The sequence below is a fragment of the Myotis nattereri genome (genome assembly GCF_964212035.1).
Source record: "Myotis nattereri genome assembly, chromosome: 11".
NCBI classification, from domain to species: Eukaryota; Metazoa; Chordata; class Mammalia; order Chiroptera; family Vespertilionidae; genus Myotis; species Myotis nattereri.
The window spans coordinates 3,611,516-3,624,691 of NC_138086.1; the positions used below are offsets into that span (position 1 = coordinate 3,611,516).

The window sequence follows — 13,176 nt, forward strand, 5'->3', positions numbered from 1 at the left end:
TCCATTCTGTGTGCACAGAAAGCTGAAAGCAAACAAACGAAGACACTGCGTACGCATGGTCACCTGCGAGTTCCTTTTCACGCACAAGCACCTGGTGGTTCGACAGGAACTGACACTGCGGAACCCACTGAATCGCCAGTAAAGAACAGACAGCCATGTGCAGCAATGCTATGCCTAAAGGCCACTTTTGTCCTTTTATTTAGATTCTGTTGTTATAAAAGTGCATGTAACTTAATTTTTCTGAACCAGTCTGTGATGAGTGAAGAGCTGGCTATGTAAATTAAAAGCAGGATAAAATTTTTAGCAAAGATTTTTTATAAACTGCCCCAATCCAGTCTGTAAATCTAATTTTTTCATATATTTGATTTTAAAACCAAGTCACCCTTCTTAAGAGCTTATTAAATGTCAACTCAATATTTTGACTTTATATTGACACTTCTGATTAGTAACACGTTACAATTGCTTACAATTTATTAGCAGAAAATCTGACTTCCCTCCAAATTTAACTATTAGTGTTGACTGGTTTTTATATAATTAAGAAAACATGACTTGCTTATATTTTTATCAAAGAACACTCTTCATGACATTCTTTTATATTAAGTTAACACATGACACTAATTTATAATATTCTACATAAATTTTATCAATACCATATCCCAGGCACATGCACTCAATGGCTAAAGAAATCGAGGCTTGTGAGAAGTGAAGTGTGAAGTGACTTGCTCAGGGACATGGTGTTGGCCCTGGTGGGTCATTCCAACGGCGTGCTTCTCACCTATGCTCCACTAGACACCTCGTCCTAGTTAGAACCCAGGGCTTACAGACACTGCCCACGGCATGTATACGTACTTCTGGCAACAGCCTAGGATTAAATCTCGACTGCACGGAAGCATGAGACAAGCATAGCCATTTCTTTTCCAGGAGACCAGTGACAGACTTTACCAATACTTCACAAGAGCTAATTAAAAAGCTCAGGACCAAATCTGTACTAACACCACTACACAAAAAAATAATCAAGTGGCCACAACTCAATCAAGGTGCAAATAAGATCTCAATTGGAAACCATGTTACATACCGACTTGCATTTACTCTTTAATTTTACATTTATACCTACTGGAAATCAGCAATAATGGCACAGGTCGAAATAAACCACCCCCAACCAAAAAAATCTACCTAAAGGTTAAAAAAGTGGTCCTATCTTCTAGCCGTGCAGTGTAAAACGGTCCACACTGAACCAGCTAAGTAATTACACAGCTCACGGGCCAAATCTAGCCTAGCATTACTCTGTCATCAAGCTTTACTGGAACACAGCCACCTCTGATGATGCTAGAACTGTCTATGATCGCTTTTGTGCTAGCAATGCAGAATTGAATATTATGAGAAACAGTTTGGACTATCAAGTCTGACATTTTTATTATCTCAACGCTTTAAGGACTTGTTTGCCAACCCCCAACATATACAGACTCTATAGCATACAATTTTAACTGTGCAAGTGCATAAATACCATCAAATATCAAAACCAGTGAGAATGAGGGTGTATGTTATATGAACATGACCGTGAGGTTAAAAGAAGGACCTAGTTGAGAAAAAGTGGTAAGATTTGGTGATAACTCGCCAGATCAGAGTGAACTCAGGGGTATAAATGGATTATAAGGCTTCCTGTTATTTTTTAATAGCAAAGAGTCCTACCTCTGGTTCTGCTTTTGCTTCTTCCTTAGGTTGACCCTCAGGGCTAATGGGCTTGGCCTTCAAGTCCGTCTTCCCCTGTGTGTTCCTAGGCCCAGGTCTCAAGGGCGGTGACATGGTGTCCATCGGCTTTCCATGAGCGCCAGGCGTGGATGCACCACGACTGTTACTCAGTTCCATGACGTGCGAGGGCGCTATTGGTAACTCACGCAAGTTACTGTTTCTGGCAGCAGTTGGCTGCAGCTGCTGCATTGGCCGTTTGGTTACATTCTGAGACGTCGTATTCTATCACAAGAAGACATAAATTCAAATTACAACAAGAAACTTGGGAGGACCACAGAAAGGCACACTAGATTATTAGATTAAAATAGTTAGAAATCATTCTAATTAGTGACTTCTCTTTCAGGGGCAGATACTTCTCCCATCCATACTTTTTCCAAAATGAATGTTCCCTGCTAAGTGCAGAAGCACACCCTGCTGGTAAGGACTGGGACCCCTAAGGGGGTCACACTGCTAACAGACAGACAGGCTCTGAACTGTGGACTCACAGCAGGGCACTGCAGGTGGGGCTTGAGTCTGGGGACAGAGGCAACAAAAGACTCCATCTGCACAAGGAGTTGGCAGCACCATTTTTACTGGGCCCCCTAAGTTTACAGTGGACCAAGCAAAGATTCAAGCATTAAGTCAGTGCCCTCCCTGGAGGAGAAAGATACCTGTGAGTTTTCTCCAAGAGGAAACACTTGGTTATGTCCATCCTTGGGATTCTTAACAGAATCCCAACACCTGGGGGCGGGGGGCGGGGGGCGGGGGGGGGCGCGTGTACAGACGTGAGATGGCTGGGGGGGATTCAGTTCTCAGATCGCTCGCTGGCATCAATATGTAAGGACACAAGGCCAGGCAGGTGGTTTGCCACTGCTCTAACAAAATAAAACCCTAGTTACAAACCACCATCTTCCCAGATCAGGAAACCCTTTCTTATTTCTAATACCATTTTAGTCTCATTGTTACTTTAAGAAACAGGTATGAGAAATTTTGAGATTAAAAGTAGCTAAATGACATGCTTGAAGCTTGAGGTACCAAGTGATAGTATAAAAGGAAAAGCCAACTGTCACCTTAGAGCCTAGAACTCTAACCTAATCAGATTCTTTATAAAAAGGTGTTATTTAATATAAAACAGGCGATAACAGCGACTACTGGTTTTTATTTTTAAAGCAGTATACTCCCTAGTTTCTTTCCATGCATGACCAACCACACATTTGCTGATGGTCCCCGAGAGTATATCCTCACAAATAAAAGCACAATTAAATAGAGGCTCCACGAAGGCAGGAAACCTGCCTATTGCTCACTGCTGTGTTGTCATGAACGAGAGGAGTGCCTACCAAGAGGACATTCAATACATCCTTCCTGAATTCACTTACTTATTTACTCAGAGCCCAAGGAGATCATCTGTGCGTCAAAAAGTAAGCCACTGGCAAAGGGTGACTGTCACCCGAAACTATGTTCTGAAGTGATGTGTCTGTGAATTACTAATATCATCGCTACAGCCCTAACCGGTTTGGCTCAGTGGATAGAGCGTCGGCCTGGGGACTGAAGGGTCCCAGGTTCGATTCCGGTCAAGGGCATGTACCTTGGTTGCGGGCACATCCCCAGTAGGAGGCGTGCAGGAGGCAGCTTATCCATGTTTCTCTCTTATCGATGTTTCTAACTCTCTATCCCTCTCCCTTCCTCTCTGTAAAAAATCAATAAAATACATTTTTTTTTAAAAAAATATCATCGCTACAGGAACACGCAGATACACAAGATTAAGAAACTGAAGTAAACAACATGAAGAGTCTTTCGGGCACAAGAGAGACACTATTCATTTCTGTAGTCAAGAAGACCAGTTTCCTAAGCGGTTTTTAAACATGCGTTCACTGCGGGAAAACGCATGATGTGCTTCGTTAATTCAATCAGAACTAGAAACTACTCTGGCTCAGGAATTCTGCCCCTGACGTTGTGACTTGAAAGGCATCGCTGGCAAAAGGCAGAAGACAGACGGCCACTCACATGCCTCAGCCCCTGGCGCTGGGGGCACTGCATCCGATTGCTGTTCTGCTGAGGCTGAGCCGTCTGCATGTGAGGCCTGAACTGGGGCTGCGACATGGGCATCAGAGGTGGCGGGGGAACAGACAGGTGGTGGTGGTGCTGGTGCTGCTGCGGCTGGTGAGGAGGCTGGTGCTGCGGCTGGGGGGGTGGCGGGTGCTGCGGAGGTGGCTGCAGCGGGGGCTGCTGCTGAGGCTGTGGTGGAGGCTGGTGGGGAGGGGGCAACGGGGGGTGCAGGGGCCCCTGCCATGCCAAAAGAAAGAGAAACAACAGTTTATAATGCATATACTAGCTATGTTCCAATTCAGCTCTTCTCTTAGAAACCCCAACACCAAAAAGAAACTTGAAACGGTACAAATTTCATTTCAGATTTGTTGATGGAGGTGATGTTATATTTACTCTAAGTCCTTTTAATCTCAAAATTCCAAGGATTTGTCCTAAGGAGATTGCTAAGGATACAAACATAACCTCTAGGATCTTCCCCGCAGCACTGTCTCTAAGAACGTGTGCACCACAGCGACGCCGTCAGTGCAGCCTGAGCGGGCCTGGTGTGCAGTGACAGTAACTCCCCGCTGTGAGAGGAACCAGACCACAGCCTCCCTGCGGAAAGCATGCCAAAGACGGTGCTCTGAAGCGCCTGAGAAGCATGAGCACCCAGTGTCAGTGGCGACTGTTTCAGATGTCGGGCTTACTTTCCTCTTTAAATACTTATCTCTACTCGAATACTTCTATAGTGAAGATGTAGTCACTGTATTTTTTTTTAATAAAAAGAAAAACAGGGAGGTAGAAGAGGGTAAAGGTATAAATGGCAATAGAAGGAGACTTGACTTGGGGTGGTAAACATGCACATACAAAAAAGAAAAACAAAAAGACATTCTATCCTACTCTAACACCCTAAATAATCACCATTTTCCTCTTTTCAGTATAAACGCATACCCTCTGTGCTCCTAAGCTGCTTCCGGCACGCCACCATCATGTATTTAATCCTTTGCTTCAAGCACAAACAGAAAAGTGCTGGGAAGGAGGAGCTCACACATCCAGGCCGCCCATGAGAGAGCTCGCCAGCAGAGGGCACTCAAACTCATCCAACAAGGAGGAAGGAACATTGACACTTCCCCCAGGGGAACCTTCCACCGCGTACTGCAGTCAGATCAGCTGGCAAACAACTTTATTTCCCCTGTAAACCTTATACGACTTCCAGTGATGAGCAAAGATATTGTCAAAATACATCCTACTTATATCAGCAGTACAGCCATTAATAAAACTTTAAAATCTTAATACTGAATGTTTTCACTTCCCCAAAATTCACAATCACCTTTTCCATTTCCCCTATGACTAAGGAGATAACCAATACTGTCAAGAGATGATCTGTTGTAAACAGTTAATCGCCTTCTTCTTTAAATAACCTCCCGATCTTAGGAGACTAGAATAAAAATATGAATCTTTGTCTTCAAACACCAGACCCAGACCTGCAGCACCCTCCTCCTCCTCCACAGGCCACCTGCCCCACAGCCCACCCGCCCAGAGTACCTGCAGGTTAGGCTGTGCGTGTGCGGGCAGAAATGGCTGTCCGGGGCCCGGCAGGAAGGGCTGTCGAGGAGGAATGAAAGGCCGAGTGGCGGCGGACCCTGGCTGGCTGAAGTGCAGCAGGCCCACGGGACCTGGAGGCTGCAGAGTGGGCCTCACAGGCCTTTCTCTAGGGAACACGGGCTGCTGTCCTTGCTGATTAAAAGCTGGTCCGGGCTGAGTGAATGGTAAGGGATTGGGCGTGGGCACAGGGTGAGCGCTGCTGAGAAGAGTGGGAGGGGGTGGCGGTGGTGGGGGGCTTCGCTGCTCCAGAAAGAGATGACTCGGGAAACGAGGTTCACCTGAAACTGAAAGGCACCAGGATGTCACCTTCTGGCTATACAGAATGTGCACTCTGTAGAAAGCTGGTGCACGCAGTCTTCCTACAGACAAAATTCCAAGTGGTGGCAGGGTGCGAATGCTTGAAAAGAATCCTAGATTTCCCCTACTTCTCCACTGCTTCACTAGTCATTTTCTAGAACTGATTTCCTTTTGTGTATGTGAAGTTCACATTTCAGACACCAGTCCTGTCCGCTGTTAGCACTGGAAATGACAGGCAGATGTGCTAGGGCACAAGAACTGGATGCTTAACAAAAGCTCCTCGTGGGAGCTAAATTCAGTTTAAAACAGAAGTGTGTCCAGGCCCATCACTGTCCCTTACCTCCTAAGAAGAAGGGGTCTCGCTCCTGGGGAGGGGGTGGTGCTCTCCACTGGTCCTGCAGAGGAAGCCGAGGGGGCTGGCTAAAATTGTTGGGAACCGGTCCAGGGGTGTGCTGTGCGAATTCTGGAGGGCCCTAAAGAACAACAGGGAAAGAAGATGACAGGCAGAAAAATACCCTGTACATGGAGCCAAGTTTTCCCCTGAAAACATCAATTAACTTATCTCCCTTAGCCCCCACCCCCCCCACCCCAGTTCGTAACTACATGTTAACAAAGTAAATGATTCAGCCATATGAAATAGTCAAACATCAAAACACAGCATCTAAAAATTAATTCCTTGTTTTCATATGTCTACAGCACCAAAAGAACATTCTTTTTAAGCTTACTGAAATCCGGGTAATTAATGACCTTCTTGCTTTTTCATCCGAAAGACACAGTGCCTCATTTCATGCACCGGGCCATTAGTTTGTTTTTATAAAGATGTAATATTTGTGCCGAAACCGGTTTGGCTCAGTGGATAGAGCGTCGGCCTGCGGACTGAGAGGTCCCAGGTTCGATTCCGGTCAAGGGCATGTACCTGGGTTGCGGGCATATCCCCAGTAGGAGATGTGCAGGAGGCAGCTGATCGATGATTCTCTCTCATCGATGTTTCTATCTCTTTCCCTTCCTCTCTGTAAAAAATCAATAAAATATATATTTAAAAAAAAAAGATGTAATATTTGTGCTTTTAAACATAATGTTTTTAACATCATATAGTCTTGGGTCTTACAGGTTTGTGTTTATACTCGTGTTCATTTTGTATTCATGCAATGCCATGGGTCGAGCACGTTCTTAAAGGGAGAAGGAAGGCAAATGTAGTTTGCAAAAGCTTTTCAATGTTTTAAAATATGTCACTTTTAGAGGGAACAGCTAATTGTATTAGTAATCAAATGACAGAAAATGCATTAGAAGTTTATGAGAAGGGAGTGTGGTTTTAAAAAGTTGAGAAATGCTCGGCCAGCATGGCTCAGTGGTTGAATGTCGACCTATGAACCAGGAAGTCACCATTTGATTCCAGGTCAGGGCACATGCCCAGGTTGCAAGCTCAATCCCTAGGGTGGAGTGTGCAGGAGGCAGCTGATCAATGATTCTCTCTCATCATTGATGTTTCTATCTCTTTCTCTCTTCCTTTCTGAAATCAACAAAAATTACTTTTTAAAAATTGAGAAATAATGGCTGAGTTTCAAGGAATGAGGTGTTATTAAATAGAAATTATTTTGGTGATGTGTATAATTAATGAATTCTTTCTAGAGGAGGGGAAATTGTGAGGCCTTTCTTTTAAAATCTTTATTGTTGAAAGTATTACATATGACCTCTTTTTCCCCCATTGACTCCCTCCAGTCTGCCTCTGTCCCCCACCTCAGGGTGAGGCCTTCTTTCTATGCATCCGAAAATGTGAGGCATTATTAAGCAAATGTTTGTTTTTAAAAATCTTCGACTTTTCGAAAGACCAGCTGAAAATAAAGTAATTTTAGTTTACCTATAGAGTTTTACTAGTAAACATTTAGCTACTAAATAATGTTAATCTTTAAGAGTTTAGAAATTTTTATCCAGTGGAATCCAACTATGTAATATTTCTTTTGTAGTAGCGTGGTTTCTTATACAGTTCACATTTTCCTGTTTTGTCAGAGATTGCTGATTTTTGTTGCAGTATAAATTCTGTTATTTTGCCTTCTTTTGAAGTAAAGCAGCTCCATATCTGTAGCTTATGGTTGTGTTAAAAAGGTAGCAAAGAATAGCATGTTTGAGAAGATAAATATCAGGAACAACAAAATAGGTACTGTGCATTTATTTTCACATGTATTTCAACAGGTAACTAGACAGAATATGTGTTTTAAAGGATTTATTTATAAAATACAGCATTAGCATCCTACCTTCAGTTTCATATATCTTTTTTCTCACATATATATATTTCAAAACTTGGTTTAAAATCATCTTCCAAACTTTCTGGTAACAAATTAGCAACCAAGGTCCTATGTTTTTTTGTTTTTTTTTAATGTTTAAACCATTTCTCTTGAAGTGGCACTGAAAAGAAAGTTACAAATTGCCTGCCCTGTTTTGTGGCAAGGTTTGACGGGTCACCCTGCCTCCATACATGCAATGTGGCGACCAATCGGCACCCCTCACCCGCTCAATAAAGCCCTCTGTCACCTAAGCAGCAGATTCAAACTGTTTCTATCTATACTTGACTGTGCCTCTTCTGGGGGAGGGGACACCAGGAAAAAGTTTCAAACAGGTAAGTACAGAAGGGACAGGATAAGATTCATTAAAATAATTTACAGTGAGAAATGCAAAACCCACAGATCACAAGCATGCTCCTAAGACATGAGCGGGACAGCACCACAGCCTGAAACAAGCTACTAATGTAAAAGGTCAAAGAAATCACTGAGATTTAAATGTTCAAAATAAGGAAGTTATTTTTCATGAGGTTTTAACTTACAAATTAATAAAATATTAACACCTACATGAAGACAAATGACAAAACATTTTCAACCTTTAAAGCATAATGAACAGCTCTCCCCAAATACTTTATTGTGGTCATTTATGAATAGACTAGAGGCCCGGTGCACAAAAATTTGTGCACTCGGGGGGGAGGGGGCATCTCTCAGCCCGGCCTGTGCCCTCTCGCAGTCTGGGACCCCTCGGGAGATAACGACCTGCTGGCTTAGGCCTGCTCCCGGGTGGCAGAGGGCAGGCCCAATCCCTAGGTGCAGCCCCTGGTCGGGCTCAGAGCAGGGCTGATTGGGGAGTTGGGGAGCCGCCCTATCATGCACAGAGCAGGGCGGATTGGGAGGTTGCGATGCCACCCTCAGTCACGCTCAGGGTAGGGCCAATTGGGGGATTGGGGCACCGCCCCGTCACACTCAAGGCAGGGTCGATGGGGAGGTTGTGGCGCCACCCCATCCCGCACAGAGCAGGGCCAATCCGGGGGTTGGGGCACTGCCCCCTGTCACGCACAGAGCAGGGCCCATCAGGGGGTTGAGGAGCTCCCCGCCCCGCCATCACTCACAGAGTAGGGCCGATAGGGGAGTTGGGGCACCGCCCCCTGTCACACAGAGAGCAGGGCGGATCAGTGGGTTTTGGCGCCGCCCTCTATCACCCACAGAGCAGGGCCGCTCAGGGCGTTGGGGCACCGCCACTGTCACACTCAGGGCAGGGCCGATGGGGAGGTTATGGCTCTACCCTGTCACACACAGAGCAGGGCACGTGTGTGTGTGTGTGTGTGTGTGTGTGGGGAGGGGTGTCGGGGCGCCGCACCGTGTCACACACAGAGCCGCAGGGCAATCAGGGGGTTGGGGAGCTCCCCCCAATCAGGCACAGAGCAGGGCTGATCAGGAGGTTGGGGCGCCTTCCCCTGTCACGAACAGAGCAGGGCGGATAGGGAGGTTGTGGCCCCGCACCCTGTCACACACAGAGCCAGGGGGTTTGGGCGCTGCCCCCTGTCATGCTGATCCCAGTGCTGGGAGGCATATTACCCTTTTACTATATAGGATAGAGGCCTGGTGCATGGGTGGGGCTGGCTGGTTTGCCCTGAAGGGTGTCCTGGATCAGGGTGGGGGTCCCCACTGGGGTGCCTGGCCAGTCTGGGTGAGGGGCTGAGGGCTGAAGCTCCCAACTGCTCCTTTTTTTCTTTTTATTTTATTCTGGGCCAGCTTTAGCTCTGGCTCCAGCTCTGAGGCCTCTGAGGCTGAAAGCAGGTATCTGGTTTGTTTGGGTTCTATAATCGAAACAATGTATAACTCGAGCTCTGAGATCCCGGGGCTCGCTGAAAGCAGGTTTCTGGGGTTTTGTTTAGCTTCTATATTTGTTACAATGTTTCAAACTGTAGGCTCAGAGGCCAGCAAGGCAGGCAGGGAACGTTGGTTTCCTCCATCACTGAAGCAAGCAAGCCTCATGTTAGTTTCAAGCTGCCTGGCTGCCGGCCGCCACCTTGGCTGGCAGTTAATTTGCATATCGCCCTGGTTAGCCAATGGGAAGGGTAGCGGTCGTATGCTAATTACCGTTTCTCTTTTATTAGATAGGATGGGTGTGGTCTGCACAGGAGAGAGGTTTGGGGGGATGGATCTCAGCAATGCAACAGCGCCCACGCAAACCCCCCAAAAGCCCCTCTGTACAGAAGTGGCCTATCAGCAGGGGCACTGCTGCTGTGGGGATGGTCCAAGAGAACTGGTCTGGAGAACCTCAGGGTCCAAGCCAACTCTTGGAAGCACTGGGTCTCTTCGTGTTCTTAAAATCATACAGCAAATGGAAAGACCACTCTATTACTACATCTGGCCAGATTTCTCATTTAAAAAATAGGACAAGTATGCTGAATTACAGCCAGATGGAAGCATTAGGCTACTGCCTCTATACCTGTGTCAGTCACCACTATGTAATGAGCTGTGCTTTTGCTCACAATTAGAAGACGTTTGGAAGGTTCCTGACTCTCTGTCTTGACTCGTAAACACGGCTTTCTTCCTCATTTCATACGAGAAGCCTTGATAGCTATTGCTACTTTCCTTACCCGGAGCACAGAGAACTGGAAAACACCTGGTTTCTCCTGACGTCTGTGGTCCTTTATGAATTCCATGACTGCACTTCACTGCCACCCATCTTGGGAGGCTTGCTGCTGAGGCTCTGAACAGAGCTGGCCATGCCGTGGCTGTACCAGGCCTCTATGTAACCTTCCCCTCCTTCTTCCATTAGAGAGTGACTTCCCAGTCCTCCCACGATAGGTTTTCTCATTACAAATAAGGCCAAATGCAGCTGGAAGGGCAGACTGGCTTCCCCCAGTGCAGGCAGGAGGTCTGCCGAGTTTATTCTGACTCTGCCACGAGTGGAGCTAAGAAAAGTGTTCTCTCCTTTACCCCTTCACCCTCTTCTGGAAGTGCCTGCTCAATTACAGGAACAAATTCAAAGAGAGACTGAAGTGGTTTAGTTTTCAACAGGAACTTCAAGATGTCTAAGAACTAGGTACCTTATTTCTCGGGTCTCTAAGCACTTGCAGATTTCCTGGGAGATTATTTTAAATATTCATAAACTCTAAAGACATTTTTTGGTATTAAACTGAAAATATATTGGGATCACATATCTTGGCCGCTTTGGAGTTTTAATATTGTGTTTTCATCACTTCCCCAAACCGTCTTTTCTTTAATTATCCATGTGCTGTCTAACCAGACACACACAGGAATTCAAATGTTACGGACTCCTTCTTCAGCAGTAATATTTAACCAGAACTTTATTCTAACTTCTAGATGATCCTTTATCCTTTATCCTTTATCCTAATAAGTGAGAATGCTCAACGGATAGGCCTGTGTCTCTGGCCTTCCCACTCACTAGCACAGCCTTGAGCACATGACTGAACCTCTCTGGGCCTCGGGATTCCCATCTGTAAAACAGTCCTATCTCCTGGGAGAAGTTACAGGAACACGCACGAAGTACTTATGACAGTCCCCAACAAAAATGAAACCTCACTGTGCCTGGCATTGTCATTTTTATAACACAATTTTGCATACAACATTCCACCATAGGTGTAATACACAGCTTCTGACAATTATGTGTTTCCTGATCAAGTGAAAGACAAATCAGCATAGATCCCTGTTGGGGGCCAGATGTAAGCTGGCAAGGTCCTTGCACCTGCAGGGGCTAGCAAGGCTGGGACCCTTACCCACACAGTTTTCCCAGACTTGTGTGGATGGCGATTATCAGTAGAATGGGAGTAACATTTGTAGAATGAGAACAGCCTTTCATAGCTTGCCAAGAAGTCTGTCACTATTTACTGAGATATGCTGTACTGAGAACTTGTCCTTCTGCTGTGTCTCTCCCTTAGAGATTAAGAGGAACAAAGAATACATCCCTCTTGACAGACCTCCGATTCAGTGTGTTGTGTATAAATAGGATTGTATAGCTAATAAGCTCGCTTCAGTTCATCAAGAGAACTGGGGTCCTCCCGACCCCGCTTTCCTGTCTTTTTTTCTTTTCTCAATTCCCACCTCCCTGCCTCAGCCCGGCTCAACCCTGTCAGGCTGGCCCTGGCAGATCCCTTCCTGCATCCTCATTCTGATTTCAAACCAGAAAGCCTGCTCACATAAGGTGTCGCCTAGCCCAGGAATTCACCTCCTAAATCTCTCTTAACTCTGCTCCCATTTCTCTGTGCCCCTCAATGCCAGGTTATTTCCATGCTTGGCACAGAGCCTGGCACACAGACGCTTACAAATATTCAATGCAGGGGTGGGGAACCTTTTTTCTGCACAGGGCAATTTGCATATTTATAACATCACTCACAGCCATACAAAATTGTCAACTTAAAAATTAGCCTGCTATATTTGGCCTAAAACATTTAATTAACCTACCCTCAATGCCTTGGCAGGGCCACACCAAATGATTTCGTGGGTCTTATGGGTAAACTGCCTATTTCTAAGAGCAAGGAGGTGCTGGCCCCACACTGGAACATGGACTACCAACGCGTGGTCAACACCTGGCTGCCCACAAGGCAGTCCAGTCAGTGAATGGTTGGATGCTTCAGGAAGGAAATAAAGGAGTTGAGACATAGTGGGGAGGGGCTGGGCAAGCAGCCCTGAGGCTCCAAACTGAGCATATTTGGGGTACACACAGTGCACGAGGACCCGGGTAAGCCAACGTGAACAGAACCTAGCTCTTGGACTTAGCTCCAGGACAGAAGTCACTTAAGGACATGGTGATGATCCTATCTGATAAAGAAGGAATATGCTAACTGACCATCATGCCATCACAAAGATGGTGGTTCCCACAGCCAATAAGGAGGAAATATGCTAACTGACCGCCCTGCCCTCAAAGATGGCAGTGCTCACAGCCACAAAATGGTGGCACTCAGTCCCCTCAACCCCCCAGCCGCCCAGGGCCAACCCGAGGCTCAGGTAACCAGGGCCGGTCAATGCCTGCGCTGCCGGCAGTGGCGGCAGCAGAGGTGTAACGGGGCATCGCCTGCCCCTGATCACCGGGTCGCCTCTGCTCTGAGGGCTCGCAGACTGTGAGGGGGGCAGGTCAGGCTGAGGGAACCCCCTCCAGTGCATGAATGTTCACGCACTGGGCCGCTAGTGTCACATAGTTAGAGAGGAAAAGCGAGGGAACACAGAGGCGTCTCCTTCACCCGGCAACCATCTGCCCACTTCAGAGAACACCGGT

General features: G+C 46.3%; 1 protein-coding gene across 1 annotated transcript in view; it reads right to left on the reverse strand.

Moving 5' to 3' along the window:
* The window catches only part of RBM33 (RNA binding motif protein 33), a 121,884-nt gene that overhangs the window by 33,776 nt on the left and 74,932 nt on the right, over positions 1–13,176 (reverse strand). Inside the window, exons 10-13 of the mRNA XM_081101872.1 lie at positions 5,996–6,128; positions 5,299–5,642; positions 3,733–4,011; positions 1,690–1,971 (exon numbers count right to left, since the gene is read on the reverse strand). Of these exons, the coding sequence (XP_080957998.1) occupies positions 1,690–1,971; positions 3,733–4,011; positions 5,299–5,642; positions 5,996–6,128 (1,038 nt within the window). The remainder of the gene's footprint in view (positions 1–1,689; positions 1,972–3,732; positions 4,012–5,298; positions 5,643–5,995; positions 6,129–13,176) is intronic.